Source organism: Hemicordylus capensis, chromosome 1 (genome assembly GCF_027244095.1).
Source record: "Hemicordylus capensis ecotype Gifberg chromosome 1, rHemCap1.1.pri, whole genome shotgun sequence".
Lineage (NCBI taxonomy): Eukaryota > Metazoa > Chordata > Lepidosauria > Squamata > Cordylidae > Hemicordylus > Hemicordylus capensis.
In genome coordinates, this window is record NC_069657.1 from 138,312,862 (window position 1) to 138,340,419 (window position 27,558).

Genomic DNA, 27,558 nt, shown 5'->3' on the forward strand with positions numbered 1-27,558 from the left:
AGATGAGAATTTTCATAACCTGTGTTACTCTTACCTCTCTCTGTGTATATTTTTCTTCGGTTTGCTTTTGATACTCATGTGATAAAGCTTCATTTAATGCATATATAATAAATTGTTAAAGACCCTACTGCTGTTATGGAGGTTGTATGTGACCATACATTAATGAAAATCATGGGCATAGCATGGTTGGCGTAGGCCCTGGGGCAGAAAGTGAAGATGGGCCCTGACCCCCCCCCTTTCTTCTTCAAAGAGGCCTGGGGGGGGGGATGGAGCAAGCTGCCAAGGAGCTGGCCTCCATCAGAGACCCAGGGATATTTATGTGTGTGTCCCATGCCTCCCCCGTTCAATTGTAGCTATGCCTCTGATGTACATCAAAGTGGGTAAACAGCAGGAGTGGTAAACATGTGGCTCTCCAGCTCTTCTTGGACTACAACTCCCATCATCTGTCTCAATTTACTGCAAATTGAACTATACTGGACCCAACAGAGTGCTAATATATACATGGCCTGGAAGAGAGGGGGGAGGGACTATTTTCATAGGGGCGTATGTAGGGTGGGGCAGGCAGGGCACATGCCCCGGGCACCACTTGAAGGGGGGCGCCATTCTTAAAAATTAAAAAAATAAAATTAAAATGGCTACTGAAAACAAAATGGCCACCATGCATCCTCAAATGGCCTCTGTGAGGCCCTAGGCCATGCCAGGCCTTGCAGAGGCCATTTGAGCATGCACAGTGACCATTTTGTTTTCAGCTGCCATTTAAAAAAAAATTATTTTGAAAAATGGCCACCACACATACTCAAATGGTCCCTGAGAGGCCCTAGAGGCCAGCAAGGGGAGGGGGAACAGTTGCAGACCCCCTACACATGGCCTTTAGGAAGCCCCCCTGAAGGGGCTGCAGGTAATTTTTTTAAACTATAATATGTCACTGTACGCATATTTAGTTTGGCACTAAGTACAGAGAATCAGGGCTTGTGAATACTGAGTTGAAGCTTATGAGCTAGGATTATATTCATTTGCTCTTACTTTGCTTCTTATTATAAGTGAGTTAAATGTGATGTCTTAATAATATGGCTATTAATGGTGAGTTTGTCTTTGCATCAGTGTGAAATCCTTAGTATTAAGACCCACTGGGAGTTTCTTGCTCTCTTTCTCTCATTTTAACTGTCTTTCTGAAATACTAGAATATATTCCAAGTAGTGGCACAGTTTACTCTGCATATCCTTTAATTATTTTCAGAGTATCTGGGAAAAGTCAAATTCTCCATTTATTTTTAAAACGTATGTAATAGCTATGCTACAATGCATAATAGAGAATTAGACAGGCACTTCTGTTTAGTATTCCAAGTACACCTCCACATAGTATTTGGGTATTTCATGAGCCCCAGCATACTGAAATTTGTAGTTTCCCAGCATTTTTTTGGTCTGGCTATGTCCACAGATAAATAGTATTTAAAAGGTTAAAAGATTAATGAGCTTGACTTGTATTTTTGAGTTGATATTATGGTAAAGCTGTCTGAAAGATGGGTGTCAGATGTTTGGACAGGGGGTGCAATTTCAGTGCTTGCCCTAGGCGCTATTTTCCCTAGATACGCCTCTGTATTTTCAGTCTCTCCTTGTGGTCTGTGGAATTCTTTGCCATGCAATGTGGTGATGGCCATACACGCAGATGGCTTTAAAAAGGGTTTAACAAATTCACAGAGAGCAAGTCTATAAGGGGCTATGAGCCTTGGTGGCTATAGACTACATCCAGGTTCAGAGGCAGGATGCCTTCAAATACCAGTTGCAGGGGAGTAGCGTCAGGAGAGTTGTAGGCATCCCAGAGGCAACTGGTGGGCCATTGTGGGAAGGATGCTAAACTAGAAAGGTCTGCTCAACTGAGCCCCCCCCTCCCGCTACCAGTTCTTTTTGGACTACAACTTGCATAATCCCCAGCCTCAGTGACCAATAACCAGGGATTGTGGGAGTTGTAGGCCAACCTCTTCAGGAGGGCCAGAGTTGAGCAGTCCTGGACTAGATCCAGCCAAGCTCTTCATATGTTATTATCCCCACTTTTTTTTTAAAGTAAAACACAAGAACCTACTGATTTGCTTTTAGTTTATGCAGAACATTTTAAGTGAATTGAAGAAGCATCTGAAGATTCCAGATCATGATGAAAAAGGACGATTATTTTTAAAAGTGATGGCTCTTGAAGCCAATATTTGATATGTTTCTGCAGGATGAAGATCAGCAGAAGGAAACTGCAACCAATCAGCAGCATATGCAGTCATGTTTTCCTCAACGTTTCTGTGGTAATTCTGCGCACTTTTCCATGACATTTTGCTGTGGAAAAAGATTGCCGATAAATAAGTATGAATTCTATTATGGCATCCATGAATGTGGAGAGTGGATGAAATGAACATTATCAATAAATCTATCATAAGTCCCACTGTAAAAGTGTGGTGTTCTCCAAACTATGTACTGTACATAGGCCATGTTCCAGTAGTCAATGCAGGTGAATTTTTATTTCTCCTCTTCCTTCATGTGGTAAGCACTCTTTTAAAACTACATCCATGTTACCACCTCCTGAAAAATCTTCATTATAGTATCTTAGTGGCATTAAGGGCAGGAGAATTTAACATGATTATTATAACATGCACACATGGCACTTACACAAAATCATATGATGGCTGAAATGAGGCTAATCTTGGGTGTGATGTCTGGCCACTCAAATGCTGGGCATGTGGGGAAATTAGACTCACCATCTCATGTTTTTCAATCTAGATCTTGAAAGCTGAATGAGTCCTGACCCTACCATGTGTCTGTGACATTTCAAAGCATTTAAATGGTGGTCTCCCCACCATGCCAGAAAGAGAGAGAGCTCTGGTATAGGTTCAAGAACACAACATATCTCAAAAAATGTGTATATGTAACTTCTCTTTTCTTGATTGTTCAATATTTGATTTGAAGCCAAATGGGTGAAATGATTCATTTATGTATGTATATATGTATGTATGTATGTATTTTTGTTTGTTTATTTATTTGATTACATTTTTATACCGCCCCACCCAAAGACTCTGGGCGGTTCCTTTGGAATGTTTGTCCTTAAAATGGTGTGCGGAGATAGTGAAGTTTTCTCTATCTACTGTTTTTCTTCTTCTTTTTTGTAATGCTGGTTCATTCACACACAGCCTCTTTGGGCTGTTAACATGATAAGCAGGCATGTGAGTGAATCATCAGCCCTCCTTGATTGGCAGGTGAATGTATATGCTGTCCCCACTGAAACACAGTAGGGCCATTCACACCATCATAATTAAAGCAGGAGAAACCTCCTCCCCTGATTTGGGAGCTGTGCACATTCCTGTTGGCTGATCGTCTGTCAATTAAAACCAAGGTTGGAGGTGCCGTCTGGGCTCCTGTGCTAAGCAGCTGCTGGACTGGAGGGAACCAGCTCCTGTACCCAGCTGCTGAATGAGGTAGGAGGGAAAGTCTTCTAACCCAGCTGCTGTTTAGCACATGAACATGGACAGTGCCTCCAGCCTTGGCTTTAACGGACAGACGATCGGCAAATGGGAGCACGTACCGCTCTTGAATAAGGGTAGGAGGCTCCTCCTGTGAAGCTGCCTATTGTGCTTGTGATGGAGTGAGGTGATAGGAAAATCACATCTCTGATGGATCTCCAATGGCTGTTTCAGACATGCAAGTCTTTGTCAGCCATCATCATGAACGTAAAAACTCCTAGGGGTGTGCATTTTGGAAGTTTCTTGTTTTGATTTGTATCCAAATTGAAACATCCCCGTTTTGTTTTGTACCCAATTTTTCTGAATCCAAATCAGCCCTGTTTTGTAGCCAAATTTTCAGAATCTGAATTGATTTGGATTTTTAAAAAGGGTCCCAGGGCAAAAAGAGTGGGTGGTGGTGGTAGTGTCCAATGGGTGGAAGCTACCACCCAAATTTCAAAGGAATTAGGCAAAGGGCTGATTTTTTGTGTTAGTGCCCCATTGCAAAGTGGCGGCAGGAGAACTCCCTGCCGCCCCTTTGCCTGCTCGGCTGCAAATTGCTTGCCATTTGCAGCTGAGCAGGCAAAGGGATGGCAGGGAGTTCTCCTGCCGCCCGATTGCTCCTTTTAGAAATCGGGCAGCAGGAGAACTCCCTGCCGCCCCTTTGCCTGCTCAGCTGCAAAAGGCTTCTTAGAAGCCATTTGCAGCCGAGCAGGCAAAGGGGCGGCAGGGAGTTCTCCTGCCGCCCCTTTGCAATGGGGCACTGGGGAGAAGGGGGCGGCAGGGGTCTTGTAGGTGGCAGGGGTCTTGAAGGGGGCGGCCGCCAGCCGAGCGGGGTTTTGAAGGGGGCGGCAGGAAGGTATCCTGCCGCCCGATTCTGAATACTTCAGGAGGAGCCACAGCTAAGCAGGGATTGAAGCGGGCGGCAGGGAGGTATCCTGCCGCCCGATTGCTCTAGGAAATACGGCGCGGTTGTTGGGAGGGGTAAGTAAAGCCCCCCTTCCTTATTGGAACCCCCCACCCCATCTTCCCGAACCGAACCACCCCGTGTCCGGACCGGTCCGGAGGCCCTTAGAATGGCCTCCGAACCGGTCCATGCACATCCCTAATGCCCAGTTGGGTCTTTACCCAGATCTGTCCCCCCTAGAAGTGGTGCAGTCTAAATTCTTGAGACACCCAAGTGCACTTGTATATTTCAGTGTATTCAGTGAAAGTGTATTTCAGACACCCAAGTGTACCTCTAACGCGAGGCTCAGATTGGAGGCGGGTCTCATTAGAGTTGAGGCCAGATGCTGGCAAATGGTGCTGTTTTATTGGCTAAAGGTTTTTTCCTCGGGCACAGGGCTGAGCAGCTTAGTATTAGAGGATTCCTATCAGTCGACCTGGAAGTGTGCTCTGAACCAAAAGATGACCACCTTGGGTCTCGATCAGTCTGCCTTGCTTATGCAAAGTTTGGAGACAGCTAGGAAGCTCATTAAATAGAGAATAGGGGATACTGAGAGACAAACGGAGATAGCGAGGACACCTGACTTTCAGAGCCAGGAATCAGTCAGGTATAGTTTGTCCCCAGCATCCTATCTCACTATCTTGGAGGTGCTCCCACTTAGAAGAGTTTTTACCCTGGCAAGATGCAATGCCCTGCCTTCAGCCCTCTTAGAGGGCAGATATAGAGGGACTCCCTATGGGGAGAGGCTCTGCCCATGCGGGGAGGGTCAAGTGGAAATAGTCACCCATGTGCTATTGGAATGTTTGTTCTTTAGAGACCTGCGTCGGGATCTCATTTACCCTTTGATGGCTAAATGCCCAGGTCTTGATTCTCCTCAGATGATTGGCAGGCTGTTGGAAGGAAGTAATTCCAGTACTACAAGACAGGTAGTTAAATTTTGTAGCACAGCCCTCCGTTTGTGTAAGAGTTTAATAAAAGGAAAATAGATGATGGATTTAAGGCCAGAACAACTTTTCTAACTACAGTGTGGCTAGCTGCAGGTGGGCACGCAGGTACTGGGATCACTTGTATATCATCAGTAAATCTAACAAATTTTTTCCCCCAAGCTCCTGAATTATTTAACCCTTCTCGGATTCAGGAATTGGGAAGGCAACTGTTTGAGTTTAGATTTGTGTGCAATAGTCTCATAAGTATGAAATACTGCTATCTACTTTTATTCTTAGTTATGTATTTTTAGTAGTACTTTCAGTACCTTGATCTATGTTAAGGAGGACTTTTAAAAATGTATTTGACTTTTATTGTTTGTAGTAGAAGTTTGATTGTCTTCTCTTCTACATTTGTTTTAATCTCATACTGGTCGCTGACCGAAATAAAGAGATTTGATTTGATTTGAGGCAAAATGACTACATGCTTTTTAGAAAAAGAAACCCATACTTACTAAAATTTGGGCATTTGCTTCTGCAGTAGCCCTTGAAACCTTAAGTGTGCATTGCTTCAGGTCACAAGCAGCCTGCTTCACTTCATCAGTGGGTGCAAAAGGAGCAATTGCTTCCATGTAGTCCTCATGTGAGGCAAGGAGAAACTTGGTGAGAACATCAAGAAGAAGAGGGCAAGTCTCAACAGCGGTAGCTGGAATGCAAATATTGGAAATAGGAGATCAACTACAGTATAACAGCCAATGGCAGACAGGTTGCATGGGGAAATCTGAAAAGCAGACACCAAGTTAGCAGACTCTAAATGGGTTAAACACGTGGCAAATTCAGACAGTTGTAAACAGCACTCCTGCATGAAGATTGCAAACTTACGTGCCCTCCATTCAAACCAGTCCACCCATCTGGAGAAAGAGGAAAAGACACACACACACCCTAATGGAAATGATGGAAATGAAAGGGCAAGCAGAGGGAAACGCAAGTACAGAGAGAACTGTTAAGAGTAAGAACAAGGAGCAGCAATGGATACACAGGCCCCCAGCCACACTTGCACAATACTGGTCATCTGTTACGAAAAAGGGAGCCTGTCTCTAATCTTAGTCTTCACTCTGCCAAACAGGCCATTGGCCAAGAAGGCAGAGCTGATCATCTAGTTACCATTGTACAGGTACTCCCAATGGGATATGGCCCATATGGTCCCAACCCAACCAAGGGAATTGCATATGCAACCCATGGGAATGCAGGGTCCAGCAAGCAATGGCAGCCACCTTGACCCATGAAGCATGTGTTTAGGGTTTGTGGGGATGCGGTGGGGGCCCTCATGCAACTCCCCAGGCCCCCTTGCACTCACATGATGGCCCCAGAGCCCAACTAGTTCCAAGTGCTTCCTGCCCTCTGGAAGAGCAGAAACAGGTTGCTGACCCTCGGCGACATGTTCCCACTCATACAGAGTGCTTCTGAAGCACAGGCATCACTCGGGCTCGGGCTCCACACAGCGCAATTACAAGAGGGCTGGGGGAGATGCACATGCTCCTGCTGCGTCACACAGACCCTACTAAGGGGCACGCTTCATTAGTCAGGATGTCCGCCAGTGTTTGTTTGTTTTAATTCATTGATATATATACTTTTAAAAAGTCATATTCCCAACCATTTTTGGAAATTCTATAGTTACACATTTTAAAATGACATACTGAATCAATGATCTAATACGACACATTTAAAAGTCTCCCAAATAAATTATCAGTCTCCCAAATTAAAAGAGCAATATGATTACATTATAGCACCAGACAGAAAATGTCAAGTCTTATATAGGAAACTGCCTTCCACTGAGTCAGATTATTGGTCCATCTAGCTCAGTATTGTTTACACTGACTGGCAGCAGCTCCCCATGGTTTGAGGTAGAAGCCTTTCCCAGCCAAGGATCATTGAACCTGTAACCTTCCGCTTGCAAAGCAGGTGCTCTATCACTGAACTAGTCTATGGCCCCATCCCCCTAAAACTGGCAGTAGCTCTCCACAGCTTCAGAGAGAAGTCTTTCCCAACCCTCTCTGGAGACACCAGGGATTGAACCTTGGATAGAAGACCTCCCCAGCACCTATTATCCACTCAAAATACTGTTGGACGTTTATACATTTTACATGCCTTGAAACTGGCTCCAGAGCTGAACATTGGGCTAGGATCTAGGTTAGCCTCAAAATTTCAAAAAAGTGAAATTCAGAGTGAATGTTAGGGTTCCTCCAAAGGAGGAAACATCTGAGGATTTTCAAGAGAAGCCAGATGAGTTTATATCCCATAGGTTGCTGCCCGCCTGACAAGATCATTGGAGGGTGCTCTGCTCCACGTGCCGACAATCAGAGAGACTTGGCTGCTGCACATATAGGACAGGGCCTTCTCAATCATTGCCCCCAGGCTTTGGAATGCTCTCCTGGTTGTCATCCACCCCTTAGTCTCCATTACAGCTTTTAGAAAACAAGTTAAAACATGGCCCTTTACCCAGGCTTTTATATGAGATAACTATTTTTGCTGCTGCTGCTGCATCTTATGTTTTACTGTTTTGTTTTATATATGTTTTTAAAACATATATATATATGTTTTATATGTTTTTTAAATAGATGTATTATTTTTATATTTAAATTTAATATTTGTACTTTCAATTGTGTATTGTTTTAATTGTGTATTTTAAATTATATTGTAAACCGCTTTGGGATTGTTTTTAATGAAAAGCGGCATATCAGTTCAATAAACAAAGAAGTGAAAATTTTCAGGGAGTTTCTGCACAACCCTATTTAAGGATTCAAAGAGCTACATTAGGCATGGCCAGTCGCTTGGACATGCCCAGTGGAATTTTTTGATACTTTATTTTGATGGCCTCATCATAACCTACTTCTAGAACTTCTATCATTTTCAAAAACTTGCCATGTGTTATGGGGGGGAAGAGGAAGTTCTGTTTAGAAGACACAAGTTCAACACTCACTTGGCATACAGAATTAACTGTGTGATTCTTTGGACCAAGCTATAGACCCCAAGCCATAGTTCATGAAATGTATTCTGTGGTAGCCTCGTACTACTATTATCATATTGATATTTTCACACTGATCTGAGTAGCATAATCTCTAAGGCTTAACATTGTTAGCTATTTAACGGAAAGAGTGTCTGCTACTAAGATGCCCAGTAGTGTTACCCTTTTATATGGAGGAACATATACTTACCCCAAACAATCCACTGAGTTCAGAAATAACATTCTCACCTGAATAGCAGCAAGTCATCAGGGTGACTAGCAGAAGAACAGCTGTCAGCTTCATTGTGGATAAAGTTTTCTGCTGGGTTTTGGATGGCAACAACAGGCAATGGACTCTCTTTGAAACCTCATGGACCAAGCCAAATATATATAGGAGGCTGTTGGTTCCATCCCACCCATATGACTCTATGACAGGCCACATCATACATCAAAAATGCAATCCAAGCCATGTTTGTCCTTGGAGTGGATCCCAAGAGGGGGAAAATGTAAATATAACTCTTTGTTCTTGTTTGTATAATGATGGAATGGCCTTAAGAATTTAGGCTCACCCTTGCCACACACAAGAGAATGAGGAAAGGATATTTTGCTGAATTGACCCAAACACTTATGAAAGGTTTCTCCAAATACTTGAGCACCCGACTCAAAATCACTCAAGGACTTGTTGATGCAATCGTGGCACACCCTTTGATTGCATGTGAGGGTGACAATCCACCCTCTTCACATGCTGGAACCCCCTTTTTAAACAAGGCACGTTTGTGCTGCAGCCCCAGAATTATCATATGTAGCAGTGATTGCAGGTTGAGGTTCACCTGAACCAGCCCAGCGTGTGATAAAAAACAGGAATCTTTGAAGTACAGGTGCTCCCCCCCTTTAATCCCCCCCCATTTTATTTGTCACCCCTGCTAACTTGGCAAAGAGGCACCTTTTAACATGGTGATTCTCTTGATTAAGCAGGGGGAGAGTAACTGGCCCTATCCACCCCCAGCACAGTACCTCCAGTGACTGTTGCTGGTGTCTATCTTTTGTTTCTTTTTAGATTGTGAGCACTTTGGGGACAGGGAGTCATCTTATTTATTAATTATTTCTCTGTGTAAACTGCCCCGAGTCATTTTTGAAAGGGCAGTATAGAAATCAAATTATTATTATTATTATTATTATTATTATTATTATTATTATTATTATTATTACCAAAATAATAATAATAATGACCAAAATAATCCCAGTAATAATTGGCACCCTAGGTGCAATTCCAAAACAACTTGAAGAGCACCTCAACACCATAGAGGCCACAGAAATCACCTTCAGCCAATTACAAAAAGCAACTTTACTGGGAACAGCCTGTATTTTGTGACGATATCTATAATAATAACAGCAACAATATTGATAATAAATTTCAGCCATTCCGGGTCCTTGGGAAGGACTCGATGTCTGGATAAAACAAACCAGTCAATAACACCTGTCTGACTGTGTAAACAAGAAATAATAATAATAATAATAATAGTTTGATAGAGACAATAATGAAAGCCATAACCTTCTATTATAGCTCATAATGAAGTTAGTTCATTATAGAGCATAATGAAGCTTTCATAATGAAAGCTATAATGTTCTATTATAGAACATACACCTATGTTCCTAATTATATAAAGCAAGTTATCCAGTATAATGACAAAACCGCCCACCCCAGAACACATGAAGTACCATATATTGTCTTATGAGAAAGAAAAGGAAGATGGTTCAGTCACCAAGTGGCAATAAGCTTGAGTTCAGCAGCTGAGTGAATTGGATCCATGTCATGAGAGACATAGAGGCAAAAGGGTTGCCATTCTAGAATAAAACCGTGTGCTAGCCAGGTATGGGTGTTGTTTCAGCTTTTAGGCTATTTTGAGCACTAAGTCCCAGACTGGAAAACGATGAACAGATTGTAATGTGACCTTTCTTTTTCCAGTACTTACAGATTACTGGTTTACAGTTAGTTGGGTCCAGTGGGTTCTAAATGCCTCATAGAGAGAGAGGGAGTAGTCCTAGCTCCATTGAAGTAGGCGTCTATTTGACCACTCCTAAGGAAACCCAGTGGACCCAGAGGATGTAAACAACTATAGGCCTGTGGCCAATATTCCCTTCCTGGGCAAGTGCTTGAGCATGTCATGGCTGACCAGCTCCAGACACTCTTGGAGGAAATGGGCTATCTAGATCCTTTTAAGTCAGGCTTTAGGCTTAGTTTTGGAACAGAATTGCTTGGGTCGCCCTGTGAGATGACCTATGCAGAAAGAGAGAGAGAGGGGGGGGGGAGTGCAACCCTGTTAATTCTCTTGGACCGGAGAAGAGCAAAGATGGTGTCCTGGAAGGTGTTTTCACTCCTGTTTGGTCTAATTATCTTTCATCAGCAAGATGAAGATCGGAATGCCAGCAGAGCTAGGCCCTCCCCCCTTGGGAAAGTCTGGAGGACTCTGGACGACCCCCGGGAGAGACCTTTCTGCTTCAAGCATCAGGCTGAACGGAGAGAGGTTTACACCAGCCTCATAAAGGATGGCCTTGCTACATTTTATCTCTAACTTCTTGCCTAATAAATCTCTGAGAGGAACATGGCTTAACACTAGATTTCAAGCTGACAAGATCTCCTGCATTTTTCTTGTTTATATTCTGATTTTATCATTTTTGAATCTCCATGGACCCCCCAGTAGATGAAATGGCACCAAGAGGAAGATTGACTGGGAGAGGAATAGAACTCTGTATGACCCACACTTGACCTTTCTGCTTACGTTTCTGCAGAGTCCAGCATCACCATGCCTTACTATCTATCCATTCCCCCCCCCCACCCCTTACTGAATGCCTGAGGTGACCATGGCTTTTGAGCTTGCAAGATCTTTTTCTGATTTTTCCTTCTTCTGTTTTTACAATTTTTGAACTCCCTACTGACTTTGCTTGAGGTAATTATGTAAACGGCTTTAGAAAGAGGGCTGGCTGTGAGGGGACTGAGACATGACCAATGTGGCTTTACTGCTTAATTCTTTGCAGAACGCAGCATTTAATTTTGATCAGCTTCTAGTTCTCTCTTGAAGAATTTCTGTGAGAGTTTTTGCAAAGCGTTTGATGCTCCAGTGACAAATTACTTTTGTTTTGAACTTTAACCACAGCACTGGAATTTCGGGACTGATAAAAGTGTTTTATTTCTGGTAATCAAGTTCTTTGTTTCTTGCTCGGCATTTTCTGTTTCTGCCTTTTAGTAGCATTACAGAAGTTGGGATGGAATAGATGAATGTTCCTTCTGGGGAAGTGTGACCCCATCCAGAACAGGCAGATCAAAATCGTCTCTCGAGTTCCGACCCCACACAATGAGTACCTCCGTCTTATCTGAATTCAGTCTCAGTTTGTTATCCCTCATCCAGTTCATTACTGACTCCAGGCAGGCATTTTGGGAGGTTATGCCCTCTCCCTATGATGATGCTGACATGGAGAAATAGATTTGGGTGTCATCAGCATACTGATAGCACCCTGCACCAAATCTCCTGATGATATCTCCCAGTGGTTTCATGTAGATGTTAAACAATATCGGAGAAAATACGTCTCCTTCATCTTCAAATCAGATGAAGGACAAAACTGGAGTGGGGAAATTACATTTATTGATTTTAGTGATCTGTTTCTACGTGGACTAATAAGTGGTGTGGGCCGGGATGGGAATATCTATTGCAGAACACTGTGCTTGAATTACTTATATTATCTATCTCTTTTTTGTCATGGTAGAATGGGTTCTTGACTCCTTAAATTAGATAACTGTTGGATAATTGGTTCAATATACTGAATTCTCCATGAACTTTTTAGGAGATAACTAAGTTATATAGTGTAACGAGAAGATAGCTAGCACTGAGAAGAGAGTCAATATGAAGTGATTATTGTGATCTGCCTTGCTGCATGGATTTGCCACAGAGTTTTACATTTATTTATTTTTTACTTTTTTCCATTTATCAGTTTAACACCCCTAATGGAGTTTGCATTTATTGATAATATTGCTAATAGCATTTAGTATTGAAACTCTGTATTCTTGCCCAGCTCCTTCATCTGTTATTCACACTATGAAATTAATATTGGAGAGATAGCATTTTACCAGAGGCGTAACTATAGGGGGGGCAGGGGGGCACGTGCCCCGGGCGCCATATTTTCTGGTCACGTGGGGGGCGCTGCCATGACAAAAAAATATTTTTTAAAATATTTTTTTTAATTTTTTGTTAATACAAATGTTTCCTGCTCAGTGCAGCAGTGCTGCAGCAGTCAAGGGAGCACGTCAGCGCCCCCTCCCCCACAAGCGGTCCCTTCTGCGCCGCCCGCACCCCCCCCATTGCTTTGCAGGCGCCTGGCGGCCAGTCAGTGGCCTGGTGTGGCGGCGGCGGGCACTTGTGAGGAAAAACCTAAGTATAATGTAGTATGTTGGGGGGGGCGCCGGGGGGGGGCGCCATTTCAGTGCTTGCCCCGGGCACCGTTTTCCCTAGTTACGCCTCTGCATTTTACTGGGGAAGCTTGAAGCAGAAGCTTTCTTATGTTCCTGCTCTTTTAGAATAAGGATCTTAAAGACACTGAAGTTTGTCATGGTAGAATGGGTTCTCGCCTTTTTAAATTACAAAATTGTTGGATGATCAATCAGTTTAAGGGGAGTTTTCCTTGAGAGGTTTAAAATCCTTTATTGAAGGTTAGATTCAGGTTTAGACTTTGCGAGGCCTGCTATCCTAATAATATATTAACAATATTTCTTTCTCTTTATATATATATACACATATAGATATATAATGACTATTATTGTTTCTTATGTATGGGGATCTTCTTTGCTGTTGTTGATGGATAAGATCTGTTTGTATGTTTTGTGGGATTCTCAGAGATGTAACCGTTTCTGTTTCTATAATACTAATAAAGGCATTAAAAAAGAAAATCTCTTGGACCTCTCAGGGGCTTTCGATACCATTGACCATGATATCCTTTTGGGTAAGCTGGGCAAGTTCGGTTTGGATGTGGTTCCACTACCGCCTTGAGGCCCGGATACTCATATCTACTTCGAGGCCCAAGCAGTGGAAACTCATGTCACGGTTGGCGAGCCAGTTGCAGATACTTAAATCCGTGATTGGGAAAACTGCGATAGGCGAGGGACGACTGTACTTGGATTTCCAAAAAGCTTTTGACAAAGTTGCCCACCAAAGGCTCTTGAGTAAACCTAGCAGTTATGGAATAAGGGGATAGGTTCATGTGTGGATCAGAAACTGGTTGAAAGACAGGACACAGGGGGTAGGAATAAATGGACAGTTTTCAAAATGGAGGTAAGTAGGAAGTGGGGTCCCCCAGGGATCGGTCCTGGGACAAGTGCTCTTTAACTCATTCATAAATGATCTAGAAGTTGGGGTAAACAGCGAAGTGGCCAAATTTGCAGGTGATACTAAACTATTTAGGATAGTGAAATCCAAAACAGATTGTGAGGAGCTCTAAAAAGATCTCTCCGAACTGGGGGAGTGGGTGACAAAATTTCCCTACCTTCAATTGGGATGAACCCTGGTTCTAATGTGAGAGAGGGAGAAAATTTCCCTCCCATGACAGTCCCATGTCAAGCTTTAGCCTCATGCACTATTAATCATGCATATATACATGATAATTGGAGAAGGGGAGAGGACCCAATTACAAACAATAAGAGGAAGGAGACCTCAAAGGTCAATAACACATTAGTTCAATGTGTTTAATGTTCTTTGCTTTAAAGCAACTCTTCATTCATCTATGTACAACCATGGCTTTGCCCATACTGATGATCTGTGGATACAAAAGGCCAATATGGTAGAAGGCAGTCCTTAACGAATGCAGGTCGTCAACCACTTAAAACTTTAAAGGTGATGGCCAGCACCTTGCATTGACCCCAAATAAAAGATCCCTATGGGCATTGATTTCCCATGCAGTGTTTTGTACCAACTGAAGTTTCCAGAAGCTCTTCAAGGTCACTCCACTCAGTGTGTTTTATAGTCCATTCTGGAGGTAAGGTGCATGATTACTATGGCAAAATCAGACTTCTCCAGGAAAGGGCATATGTGGTGAAGCAGCTGAAGCTGGTAAAAGGTGCTCCAGTCACCAAGGCCACCTGAGATTGGAACAGGAGCCCAAATCCAGAAGCACCCTCAAAATGCAAACTTCAGAGAGTGCAACCCCATCTCATTTTCATTCCTATGTCTTCATAGTCCCAAAGAAGAGAGGTGAACTGTCTTTCCATAATACAATGTATTGTTGGTAATGAGTAATGGAATGTTATTTCTCTGGATGTCTTGTAGTCCACGGTATCCTTCAGGAGAGCTGGTCTTGTGGTAGCAAGCCTGACTTGCCCCCTTAGCTAAGCAGGGTCTACCCTGGTTGCATATGAATGGGAGACTAGAAGTGTGAGCATTATAAGATAGTTCCCTCAGGGGATGGAGCCACTCTGTGAAGAGCAGAAGGTTCCAAGTTCCCTCCCTGGCTACCTTGACTCCGAGACAGGGCTGAGAGAGATTTCTGCCTGCAACCTTGGAGAAGTTGCCGGCAGTCTGTGAAGACAATACTGAGCTAGATAGACCAATGGTCTGACTCAGTATATGGCAGCTTCCTATGTTCCTATCTACCTCATCACTGAACTAGTCCAATCAGGGGCGTAACTATAATAGGGCAAAGGGAGACAGTTGTCTGAGGGCCCACTGCCTTGGGGGCCCCCCCAGAGGCAAGTCACATGACTGACTCCCCCAGCCGTGCACCTGCCCGGACTTCCTTCAGTTGTATTCATCCTCCAAAATTGATGTGAGTGTTAAGACCTGGAGCTACCAGAACAGCACGTCTTTCTCTAGTACCATAAAATGAATTGCATAGTCCACAATTTACAAAACCTTAAAAAAAAAAAAAATTAGGATGATGTTCTATTGTGGCACATAGGATATAGATATAGATATATAAAATAAATTTTACTATGCTTTTTGTTACCACTATTCAGCCTCATTTAAGATGTCTTTCCTTCATGAGCTGAGCTTCAATGAGGGGGGTGCCATTTTAAAATCTTGTCTCTGGGCCCACTACAACCTTGCTACGCACCTGAGTCCAATGTCACATGTGACTTTGGTTGGTCTGCATAGCTTGGAAGTTGGTGTTCAAGACCCTTTTTCTGGAATACTGTTTATTGTTTGAAATGATACTTGAACATATAATTTGTAGGAGCAATGTGGCTTGCTGTATCTTTCCCATCTAGTCCAACAGAAATTGTGAATTTGTTTGGTCTTTTGAAACAAGGTTAAAATCTATTAATCTAATTAAAAAGCATGAGTGAACAAATGTGTCTTAACTAAAAGGTTATCAGGGATACAAAGGCTCTTATTTCAACAGGGAGTGCATTTCAGGGCAGCAACAGGGAGCCTCGGGGCAGCAAAGGAGAAGGCTCATCCATGATGAGTAGTCATCAAAGAAGCTGGTGGCAACTGCAGCCAGAAGCACCTCCCCAGATGATCTCAATCTGGGCTCATAACAAAGGAGTTCTCTTAAATACCCTGGTCATAGGCTGTTTTGGGCTTTATAGTTTATAACCAGCACTTTGAATTTTGCCCAGAAACATATTGGTAGCCAGTGCAGTTCTTTTAGTATAGCTATAATGTGATTTCTTCAAGATGATCCAGAGACCAACCTGCAGGGGCAGAGCCACCATTGGGCAAACAGGTTCAAAGAACCCTGTCCATGGTTAAAATTGGGAGCACAACGTCCATGGTTAAAATTGGGAGCTGCAAGCATAGAAAGCTCTCCACGACCTAGCATGCTTTCCCAGTATGCTTTGTCCTGCCAGCAGAATGGAAAGTTTTATGACATCAGCAGCTGTATCTCTGATTAGTCACAAAGGAGCAGGAGGTGGACCCAGCCCTGCTGAAGTGGTTCTAGCTACAGGATCATAGAGTGCACTTTACAGAATGGCACATCAATGGACAGCAGCCCCTATAGCCACAATTCTCTATTGTTTCCATGTGAGGGAGGCTTGCTGTATCCTGGTAGCTGCATAGAAGAGGTGAGTGGTTCACATGATGATGATGACAATGACAACAACAACAACAAATATTTATATATCGCTTTTCAACAAAAGTTTCCAAAGCAGTTTACATAGAGAAATGATAAATAAATAAGATGGATCCCTGTCCCCAAAGGGCTCACAATCTAAAAAGAAACATAAGATAGACACAGCAACAGTCACTGGAGGGGACCAGAAAATTAAGGTAGGAGAGCTCTCCTCTCCTCCTATCTCACTTAAGAGCAAGGTAGAAGAGCTGGGTTACCCTACTTTGAGCAACCTGGGCTGGAGGGATTTTCTGAATTCACACAGTCATGCAAACCGGAGAGGAGAGCTGGTCTTGTGGTAGCAAGCATGACTTGTCCCCATAGCTAAGCAGGGTCTGCCCTGGTTGCATATGAATGGGAGACTTGATGTGTGAGCACTGCAAGATATTCCCCTCAGGGGATGGAGCCACTCTGGGAAGAGCAGAAGGTTCCAAGTTCCCTCCCTGGCTTCTCCGAGATAGGGCTGAGAGAGATTCCTGCCTGCAACTTAGGAGAAGCTGCTGCCAGTCTGTGAAGACAATACTGAGCTAGATAGACCAATGGTCTGACTCAGTATATGGCAGCTTCCTATGTTTCCTAAACCAGGTAGCCTGCCTCCTACCCTGATTTTGATGGTTGTGTGAACCAGCTTCCTGATTTACAAAATATGAAGAGCAACTTGGTTGGCACAGATTTATAATTATTGCTCTTTTAGAAGAGAGGGCCATGCACATGACCATTTACTGCAGGCAGGGAGGGCACGGGTGTAAGGCAAGATTGAGCTTACCTTCCCTCCAGATGATTCCGCCCAACATGTGTGACAGTCTGTTCTCATGTCATGCCCCCACAATCCATGCTGTTCCTAGCAGCACAGATCCCTGGAGGATGGGAAAACATCCTGGATTCCAGGAATTCCTAAATGCAGCATGTGAGCAGCACGGTGCATTTAGAAATTCCCTTGTGAGTTGGGCACTCTAGGCACCCACCTCTGTGTATGCTAGGGCTGTGTGAAGGCCAAACATACACATAACCCCTGTGTCAGGATTAAGGGCTAAAGGCTGGGTAAGCCCTGCCTAAAGGCCAGGGTAAAAAGGTGGGTTAGGCAGGGCGGCAGTGCCGGGATTGGCCTTGATCTTGGTGCTCCACATGAGCGCCCTAACCCAGTCTGAGCTGCCTTAGTCTGGGTTAGGCTGCTTGTGAGAATAGTCCCAAGGCCTTGCTATTGAGTTTCTGGGATTCTCAACACAAATAAAATCTCAGACCAGTCTGGCATCAACATTTCTAAATTTTGCTTAGCTTGGATCAAGTAGCTGCTTCAGAGATGTGAGCGTAGCCTAGTAGCTAGAGTGTTGGAGCAGGGTTGAAATCTCAGCTCTGCCATTAGCCTCAATCATGGATGGCCAACCTGAAGTTCTCCAACTGTTATTGGATACAACTCCTATCAACCCCAGCCACAATAAGAAGATACAGTCAGAGGTGATGGGAGTTGTAGTCTGTTCTGGAGAGCTGGAGAGCCTCAGTTTGTTCATCCCTAGTAGTTTAGGTACCTTGAGGAACACAAACTCTCCACCTGTAAAATGAAAACTTCTTTCCCTTACAGGTAAGGTAGCTAGATGCAAAAGAAGACAAGGTTGGGGTGGGGGGTGGGCGTTGTTAATATACGAGTTCTGGGGTGTTTTGTGTCCCCACCTCCCAAGCAATTTGGGTGAAAGACACAATAAAGTCAGCCAGCTGGATCAAAGATGGAATAGAGGAGTTGAACAAATAATCTTGGCGAAGGGTCTCTGAGGGTCCCACAAATATTTCCAGTAGGCACAGAGTGTTGCAGAATGAAGGGGGATTGGTGAAAATCACCCCTCCCCAGTTGCACACACAAAACATTCATCTGGATGTTGGCCATTGATTGTTGCAATCTTGAGTATATAAAGTTTGGCAGTTAGAGACAAAATTGGCAGGACCAAGACTTGCCCTTTTAATATTTGGTTTTGGCTTCCCCACAAATTGCACTTAGATTTGATTTGCAACACATTATATTTACCTGTGATTACTGGTAAATCCTGAAATGGAAATCTGCTTGAACAAAAGTGTAAAGCGTCTAGGTTTAAAGGATTAGCCAGAAGACTGGCCTTCATTCTAGATAAACAACCTTTCTGCTGGCCAATGGCCGTAATAAAATTGATGATGATGATGATAAACCAACTTTCTTTTATTGTCCAATAAATGTACCACCATCATTACTCAGTTATTGCTTAGGGTCTTTTCCATTGCAACCATGCGGGTGGCAGGGAAATCTATTTTTTCCTTTCTTCAGCATTTAAGCCACAGTACTTTATGGATGGGAAATTGCAGTTGTCCCCCACCATCAATTGCAGCTGTGGCCCACAAGAGACAAGCTGGGATCTTTCACAAGCAGAGGAATAGTGGAGACAGAGAGCAATATGGCATTTTTATCAAAGTAACAGGAGCATTTGAGAGAGAGAGAGAGAGAGAGATTTGGCTTACTGGGTATTCTCTGGAGAGCCTTAGTCCCTCAACTTAACCTGGGCTGTTCTGAAGCTAAAACACTGCAACCTTCAGAGGGAGGAAAGGATGCAAATGTCACGAACAGTTTTCTCACAAATGGGTCCCATAATAGTGTAATGCACCACTCAGAAGTTTGTGGAATATAGGCCTGTGTCTAATTTCATTTTATATTAAGAAATGGAATCACACCTGAACTCTGGGTGAACTGCCTGCTCTGCGAAGGGAGAGGCACATTCCAGCATTGCATTGTGAACTGGATACTTAAGAAAACACAAAGGGCCGGGCCTGAGCTAATCAATATGCTAAAATGTAACTCACTATCAGATAATGTCTGTGGAAGAAATCTATGTTAATCGTTTTCAATGATTGGTTCTGCTATGCCCAAGGGGGATTACTCAGTTGCTGTCTATAGAAATTCCACCCTAGGAGAACACCTGTAGATTTAGTCTTTCTACTAACACTTGCTCCCCCTCCTAATCCCTTCCAAGTGCACAGTTTGCAGAAGATGAGATTCAGATTTCTCTGAACTGGCCAATATCCTGAATAATTAAAAGACATTGTCCAGAAAGTAACAGCTTTGTCACCCCTTCTGGGGAACCCAGGAAAAGATGAGATTTGAATAGATCTCTGAACAGATCAAAGGAAAATACACTATAAGAATGAGGCGACTAGACAGAGAGTCAGCAGTTCTGTGCCTACGGGCAATCCTGCTCACACAAGCCATCCCAGAGTTTGCTGCTAAGCCACATGGCAAAAGCAGGAACTCTGTCCATGAACAGAGGCTGCCTGTGACTTCTACCGCGCAGTGAGAAGCCAAGACTCCCCAGCCATGGTGCTTTCAGCTCAGTTTTCATCTGAGCAGCTGCAAAATGTTCCTGTCTCCAGCCAAGAAGCCTCTTGTCTCAGCTGAAGAGATCCACCGCTCTCAAGTCTCTCTGATCCTGGTAATATGCTGCTCCATTGCAAGCCTTGGGTCCCCTCATCCCTTCCCCTTCTCCTGCCCCCCCCTTCACCTCTCCCCCTACTAATTTCTGATCCCCCAAACCATACCAGCCCTTAGCCTTCCTTCCTCCCCCACCCCTTTTTTCTGTCTATATCTGAATTGTATTAGGCTCTAGGAAGATTTAATTGAACACACATATGTTAGTTAGGCACATTACACTACACCTTGAATCGGAAACATGTTTTTATTTTGTCCTGATGAGCAACTTTTTTACAATAAAGCCCATAGAACTTTCTGAGTGTGTCTCTCTCTATCTCTGTTTGCGCGCCCAGATCCTACATGGTCACCATCTCCAAGAACCAATTCAGTTTGTGTATGATGTGACTTTGCCTCTTTCCCTCTTGTTATGAATGGTCTATAACATATCAGAACCAGAGGTACCAACTCAGAAATGGAGGCCTGTGTCTGACCTCATTTTATATCAAGAAATGAAATGATGCCTGAACTCTGGCACCCAGGTCAACTGCTCTGGGAGCAGGAGGAACAGCATTGCATTGTGAACTGGATACTTAAGATAACACAAAGGCTGGGCCTGAGCTAATCAATATGCTAAAATGTAACTCACTATCAGATAATGTCTGTGGAAGAAATCTATGTTAATCATTATCAATGATTGGCTCTGCCATGCCCCAAGGGGGATTACTCAGTTGCTGTCTATAGAAATTCCATCCTGGGAGAACACCTGTAGATTTAGTCTTTCCACTAACACTTGCTTCCCCCCACCCCCTCCTGAGTGCACAGATTTCAGAAGATGAGATTCAGAATTCTCTGAACTGGCCAATATCCTGAGTGATTAAAAGACATTGTCCTGAAAGTAACAGCTTTGTCACCCCTTCTGGGGAACCCAGGAAAAGATGAGATTTGTATAGATCAAAGAGAAAAACCCTATAAAGAATGGGGTTTTTGAGACAGAGAGCCAGCAGTTCTGTGCCTACGGGCATTCTGCTCACACGCTAGCATTCTGGTGCCTACAGCAAGATTTGCCCACACGCTCTCCCAGAGTTTGCTGCACAGCCGCAGGGGTTAAGCAGGAACTCTGCCCGTGCTCAGAGGCTATGACTCTCGCTGCGCAGTGAGAAGTCAAGGCTCCCCAGCCATGGAGCTCTCAGCTATGACCTGAAGCAACTGCACAACTCCTGTCTCCGCCAGCACCTCACTGCTTCAGCTGAAGTGATTCATCTCTCTCCAGCCTCGGATCCTGGTAATATGCTACAAGCCTTGGGAATTCCCTTCATCTTTTTCCCCACTCCCTTCTCTTTCCCCCCTTTCCTCTACTAATTACCCCAAAACCATGTCAGCCCCCAGCCTTCCTTCTCCCTCCCCGTCTTTTCTGCCTGTATCTAAAACTGTACTAGGCTCTAGGAAGATTTAAGTGCACACACATATTTAGTTAGGAACACTGGGTGGAATATTGGTGATGGCTAGAATGTTCCATTTAAATACTGTTGCTAATATTAATAGAGTATTCTGCTTTCTGCTTTGCTAGATTGTTGCTAAGCCTTTTATATTCAATAAAGCCCATTGAATCCTGTTTGAGTGGTTTGCATCTCCTTTCTTCCTTGCGCCCAGATCCAACATGGGTCACCATATAAAAGAACTTGAAGCCAGACCTGATTTTGTATACTAGCTAATGAGCATATCTGGTATACCAATCGGACCTGGTCTGTAACACTCTGAGCATGTACAGAGTGCGAAACCAGGTGTAGTTCACAACAATAGTGTTGTCAACTCTGACTGAAGATTTACCTAGAGATCTCCCCACCCCCAATATTTTTCACCATAACAAGCCATTAATATTTTCACATTTAAAATTTTTTATTGGTTTTCACAATATCTTAACAGTCAAATTACATTTAATTAAGTAAATATTGACTTCCCGCTCACCAATCTGCGCGGTTCATATAAGCTCTACAAATCTACCATTGCTATAATAATTCAAAACACATATAGTCCACATTGCAAACTCGATTTTACCCTACCCAGCCAGCTGTTATTACTAAATTTCAAACCCTGCTGAAAGGTCCATATTTGAAAAATAGTTCTTTAAATAAAGAATGGCTCCCAATCTTCTTTGAAACATTCCAAGTTTTCATCCCTTATGAGTGCTGTAAGTTTTGCCATCTCAGCGTATTCCAAATTTTTTATCAACCAGCCTTCTTTGAGGGCATTTTATTATCTTTCCATTTCTGCGCTTATACTATTATAGCCGCCGTGGTTGCTTACATAAAAAATGTTAAGTTTCTTCTGGAGAACTCTCCTTGGATTATTCCCAGCAGGAAGGATTCTGGCCTCTTAGGAAATGTCATTTAAAATTTTTTCTTCAACTCATTATATATCATATCCCAAAAGGCCTTTGCCTTCCCGCATGACCACCACATATGAAAAAAGGTTCACATTGTCCACTTTTCCAACATTTGTTTGGAACATTTTTATACATTAATGCTATTTTTTTCGGTGTCAAATACCACCTGTACATCATCTTATAATAAGCCATTAATATTTTCAGGACTGCTTTCAACTGTCATCTTGAGACTATATTGATTCCTGAAGAATCCAGGCCAATAATAATAGATGAGGGGAACAATTCAGAGAGTTTGGGGCCATTTGAATTCCATGGAAGACAATTGCAAATTCATGCACTGAATTCCTATTCACTTTTCTGGGCTGAATCAATCAATCAATCAATCAATCAATCAATCAACCAACCAATCAATATTAGAGTCCTCTCTGTATCAGAATATAAACACAGTAGAGTAATCATATACTTGCTTTGAGCAGTCATTCAGCAAGCATATCTTGTCAGACTATTTTATCTGCTAATAAATCTTTGAACAGTCATCACTTGGTAAGTTTCCCGCAGCCTCTGGCCATTGTGTATCCTTTAACCCACCAGTGTCAAAGCTAATGACTCCAATAAAAGGTACAACTACATCTTCCAGGCACCAGACGGCTCTCTCTGCAGATTGTATTTATCCTGATTTACGGTTATCTAACATGGCTGAAATTCTAAAAAAAATGATGATTTCAACTTTCCTTTTAGATTTGGAATCCAGTCAGAATGCATTGGAAGTATCACCAAAAGGTATGTAAATTCCATACTGTTATATTTTTAAAGCACTAATTTATAGGGCTAGATTTAACACCTTAAATAGTTTCCCCTTCAAAATCTTCATTGGCTGGTCACCAGAACAGAAGTTTGGACACGTAGTTCTCCAGGCTTCAACTCTTCTCTAGTTCCAGATTGTTATTGTAGAGATCTCAGTTTAGAGTGCATACACTCCAGTCAGGTGCAGTTCTTGGGATAAGTGCCCATGGCCCTAGTTCAAGGAAAGGATAGCATGCTCAGGTCCCTTGGATCTCATGACACCTTTTTCTAAGACAGCCAAAGTATGCCAGTGGGACCTTGAATTCATTAAAAACAACAGAGTAAAGGGGAATAAGATGCAGGCTTATGAAATTTATGAAAAGTGTAGAGCCCATCCCCCCTTAAAATTCTGGAATTGAAGGTTTCCCACTCTCTCTCACACACATGCCCGAAATGTTTCCCCATGATGCTATCTTGTGTTGCTGTTATGTAACCCCATGTGGTTGGGGCTTCATCTAGGGGCCTTTCTCATCCAATTAGCACCCCACGAACAGATGCTGACCAGGTGGGAAGGGCTTGACAGTGCCCCTGGTTACAATGTTCTGGCACATCAAAACCACAAGGAGTGGAATCAGGGGGAGTGGTGGTCCCTGTCTGCAGAGGCCAAGATAATCCAATACAATTAAACTGGCAAAAGGTTCAGGACAGGTGCGAAGTAACATTTCCTTTTGCGATACAATTCATGTACAGAATTTTAAACAAATTCCTCTTGAACTCTTAACCTTTCAGGTTATGTTTCTTTCCATTACCTCAAATCTAAGTCATATGAGAAGGTAGCTTCTATTTTTCCTAGGAACCAGAACTTCTGAGACCTCCACTTGGACAACAAGCTCTGCCAAATGCTGATGCATCCAGACTGTAAACTGCAGGGACTCAGGTGAGTGGCCAATGGTTTTCACAAGCATCGAAAGTTTCATTGCTTGGGTGAATGAAAACACAAACATATACATATACAAGCACAGTGCATACAGCCAGACTTCCAGACAGATGAATTGCATAAAAATGGAGCTAGAGATTCAGCAAGCTAACATTAATGCAGCCAGGAGGAACTATCGAGTACCTCAAACAGATGCCTGCTCAGCTGTACTGTATATTGGAAAACCTCCCAGGAAGGCCTACAGCTGAATGGGAAACAAGCAGTTTTCACTCTAATTTTTTTTTTCATCTGTGCGCAGAATGAGTTTTGTCCTAGGCAGCAGTATCAACTGGGTAAACTAGAGATGGAAAATGTGCTGGAGGAAAATAGTCTCTAACTGTCTGACACCATTTCCTTTCTCAACAACCATATCAGTGACTTAGAAGAGAATTGTCAGCGACCTGGCAGTGAGTTTTTGCAGAACCTAAAGAAAACCTTTAGCTGGTATGAAAAGAGGAATTTTTGTTGGCTGGTGGAGACACAGCCTGCTCTGGGAAAGGTCAGTGCATTCTCTCAGAAAAGTATTGTTAATGGAATACCTCATGGCATTCAAAGAAATGCTGGTAGGTGAACTGAGGAGAGAAAGGGCACCTTTCCTAAATGCTATGGTGGAGCGACAGGCAGACCAGCTGCTGCTCATCAAGCTGGTGATGTATGCTGCTGCTCCGAGAACAAGACACAAAAGCAAATGTGACTCTGCATCCATGCAGTGTCCCCTCTATTTTTCCCCCCATGTGTGTGTGGAGTGAGTTTTGTTCTGGGCAGCAGTATCAAGGCAGTGTGTGTACATGTGCACTGAGAGTGGGGCCTTCCTGAATGGGTTCTAAAATTAACTGAGCGGACATCAAAACATTTGAGAGTGCACACATGCCTTAGAGGGAACACTGGATCCATGTACAGCAAACCCCCAGCTCTGGGTCTCTCCGGATCAGAAGACAGTAAGATACAGAGATCAATAGCAGGTGCTGCCTAATAATCCTGAGAGATTTGATCTTGAGCTCTTTGTGTGAAGGATTCTGCTCGAGGAAGCATTGCGGGTGGGGAACGTAGAGGAAGGTCGGAGTTGAGCAATTGGAATTGCCAGAGAATCTGTGAAGAGGAGAGGATACATCAGCCTCAGTCCTGAGCAAGGTGTCTGGGCTGTGGAGCAGCGTTGGGGTCAGTTCCAAGCACTTACCTCTCACTGGAACCCTCTGTCCCTGTTTAGAAAACCTAGGAGGATCTGTGTGTCTCTAGCCAATAAGAGGATGGGTGGTCTTTTTTGATGCAGATCTTGGAGCTCCACTCTTTAATTTCCCACCCATCTCTTTCAATCAAGAGAAAATCTACCCTTGGTTCTGGCCAGGGCCAGGATCTCATCTCTGCCTTTGAGTGCTTACATCCAACAGCCTTCCTGCTTCTGTTTGTCTTTGTTATGGTTGCTGGGTGGTTCCCTACCACCACGGCCTTTTTTGGGTGTTTTATGGTTTTTACTGGTTAACCAATTTTAAGGTTTTAAATGTGATTTTTTAAGATGGAGTTTTATTGTATGTTAACTTTTGAAAACTGCCTTGGGATGCCTTATGAAAGGCGGTTATGAAATAAATAAATGTCTTATGAAATAAATATTGAATAATAAAAAACACAGAGATAAATGTTCCTGCATATTTGTGACATTATCTATATATTTAATTCTCCTGGACGTACCTGTCTCTAATCCCATGTGTGGCAGCTCTCGCGAGAGTTCACGAGCAGCTGTGGCTGTTCTGCACCCAGCCCAGCTAGTTTGGTTTATTTTCTCCACAGGGCTGGGACAATGGAAGTAGTCCTGCACAAATGCAAAAAACAAAACAAAACCCTGGAGCTTCAGTGCACTTCAGTCTCCTTTTGCAGTCCCAACAGAGCAAGAGAGGACACAATTACATCTCCTTCCAGATCACAGTTTCATATGCAGGAATCTGTCCCCAAGGACTCCAGATTTTTTGCGTCTCTGCAGGGCTATTTCAGTCATGCAGAGAATGCAAACCATCATTCTTTCTGCACACCAGTGCAAATATAAACATCCCTATATAACCATATCTTCCCCAAGATGATTCCACAATTCAAACAAACACCTGCCCCCTCCCCATTCGGTACCTTGGGATCCAGAGCACTTCACTCCAATTCATCATCATCTTCATTTCATTGTGTAAATGGAGGTGAACTTTTAAAAATACATGCATAGGGACTAAGCAATGGCTTTTGGAATCACAGAGGTCTCTACAAAGTAAACGACAGAGTCTTCTTGGGTCTCAATAGGACCGACAGATCACAGTCTAGAGCAGGGATTCTCAACTTTGGGTCCCCAGATGTTTTTGGACTTCAGCTCCCATAATCCCCAGCCATAATGGCCAAATGCCATTGTGGTTGGGGGTTATGGGAGTTTAAGTCCACCAACATCTGGGGACCCAAGGTTGAGAACCCCTAATATTCCATGTTTGCAAAAGATTCCAAATTTAATGATTTTAATGCTTATATTATTTTAATTGTAAACTGCCCAGAGATACTTTGGGCAGTATAGAAGTCTGATAGATAGATAGATAGATAGATAGATAGATAGATAGATAGATGTGAAACTCGGAAAATTAGAATATCGTGCAAAAGTCCATTAATTTCAGTAGTGCAAATTAAAAGGTGAAACTGATATATGAGACAGACGCATTACATGCAAAGCGAGATAAGTCAAGCCTTAATTTGTTATAAATGTGATGATCATGGCGTACAGCTCATGAAAACCCCAAATCCACAATCTCAGAAAATTAGAATATTACATGGAACCAAGAAGACAAGGATTGAAGAATAGAAGATAGACTTAAACTTGAAACCCCTTTACTGACTGCTGGTCTGGGAAACTGCGCATGAAGAATGTAGCGGTCCTTGAAACTCTACACGAGGAATTTAGCGGTCCTTGACTCCAAAAAGGTTGAGAAACACTGGTCTAGAGCACACTTTAGATGCATGAAATCATCTACCTTTTAAAAAACATTTATATCCTGCTTTTTCCTCTGGGGAGCTCAGAGCAGTGTACATGGTTATGTTTATCCTCGCAACAACCCTGTGAGGTAGGTTAGGCTGAGAGATACATGATTAGCCCAGAGTCACCCAGTGAGTTTTGTAGTTGAATGGCGATTCGAACTCTGGTCTTCCCAGTACTAGTCCAACACTCTAACCACTATGCTATGCTGGCTCTCTGCTGAGGAAACAAGATCTGTTAACTCAGGAAGGGAGAGAGAAAGCAAGAAAAAAAGAAAGGAGGAGAAGACAGAGGAAAGAGTGAGTGGAAGGGAGAGAAATCAAGAAGAGGGGAAGAGAAAGAATGAAGGTTGAGGGATGGGCCCAAGCCTGTCTGCGGCCTGAGAGGAACAAGAGGCCATGGTGGTGCCTATTGGCAGCAAGGAAGGGCCCAGGCAACCACTGCTGCTGTTTGGGGCTACCAAGACCATTAGCAGAGGGAAGCAGGCAGGCAGGCAAGAGATGGGCTCAGGCCTGCCAGCAGCCTAAGGGAAATGAGTGGCCATGGCGGTAGCAT

General features: G+C 43.3%; 1 protein-coding gene across 1 annotated transcript; it reads right to left on the reverse strand.

Moving 5' to 3' along the window:
* Positions 1–2,079: 2,079 nt before the first annotated feature.
* LOC128350962 (secretoglobin family 1D member 2-like) lies at positions 2,080–8,690 on the reverse strand. Its single transcript, XM_053309911.1, has 3 exons — positions 8,598–8,690; positions 5,860–6,050; positions 2,080–2,318 (listed from the first exon to the last, which is right to left on the reverse strand). Exons 1-3 carry the CDS (start codon positions 8,650–8,652, stop codon positions 2,274–2,276), a joined length of 291 nt encoding a protein of 96 aa, XP_053165886.1. The 5' UTR covers positions 8,653–8,690; the 3' UTR covers positions 2,080–2,273.
* Between the last annotated feature and the right edge of the window lie 18,868 nt (positions 8,691–27,558).

Bases quoted from the DNA above. Each gene is read 5' to 3' on its own strand.
- LOC128350962 (XM_053309911.1), bottom strand. From the start codon at position 8,652: ATGAAGCTGACAGCTGTTCTTCTGCTAGTCACCCTGATGACTTGCTGC. The intron at 6,051-8,597 runs GTGAGAATGTTA...TTTGCATTCCAG, and splicing joins GATGACTTGCTGCTATTCAG to CTACCGCTGTTGAGACTTGC. The intron at 2,319-5,859 runs GTAAGTATGGGT...CTTTTTCCACAG, and splicing joins AAGCAAATGCCCAAATTTTA to CAAAATGTCATGGAAAAGTG.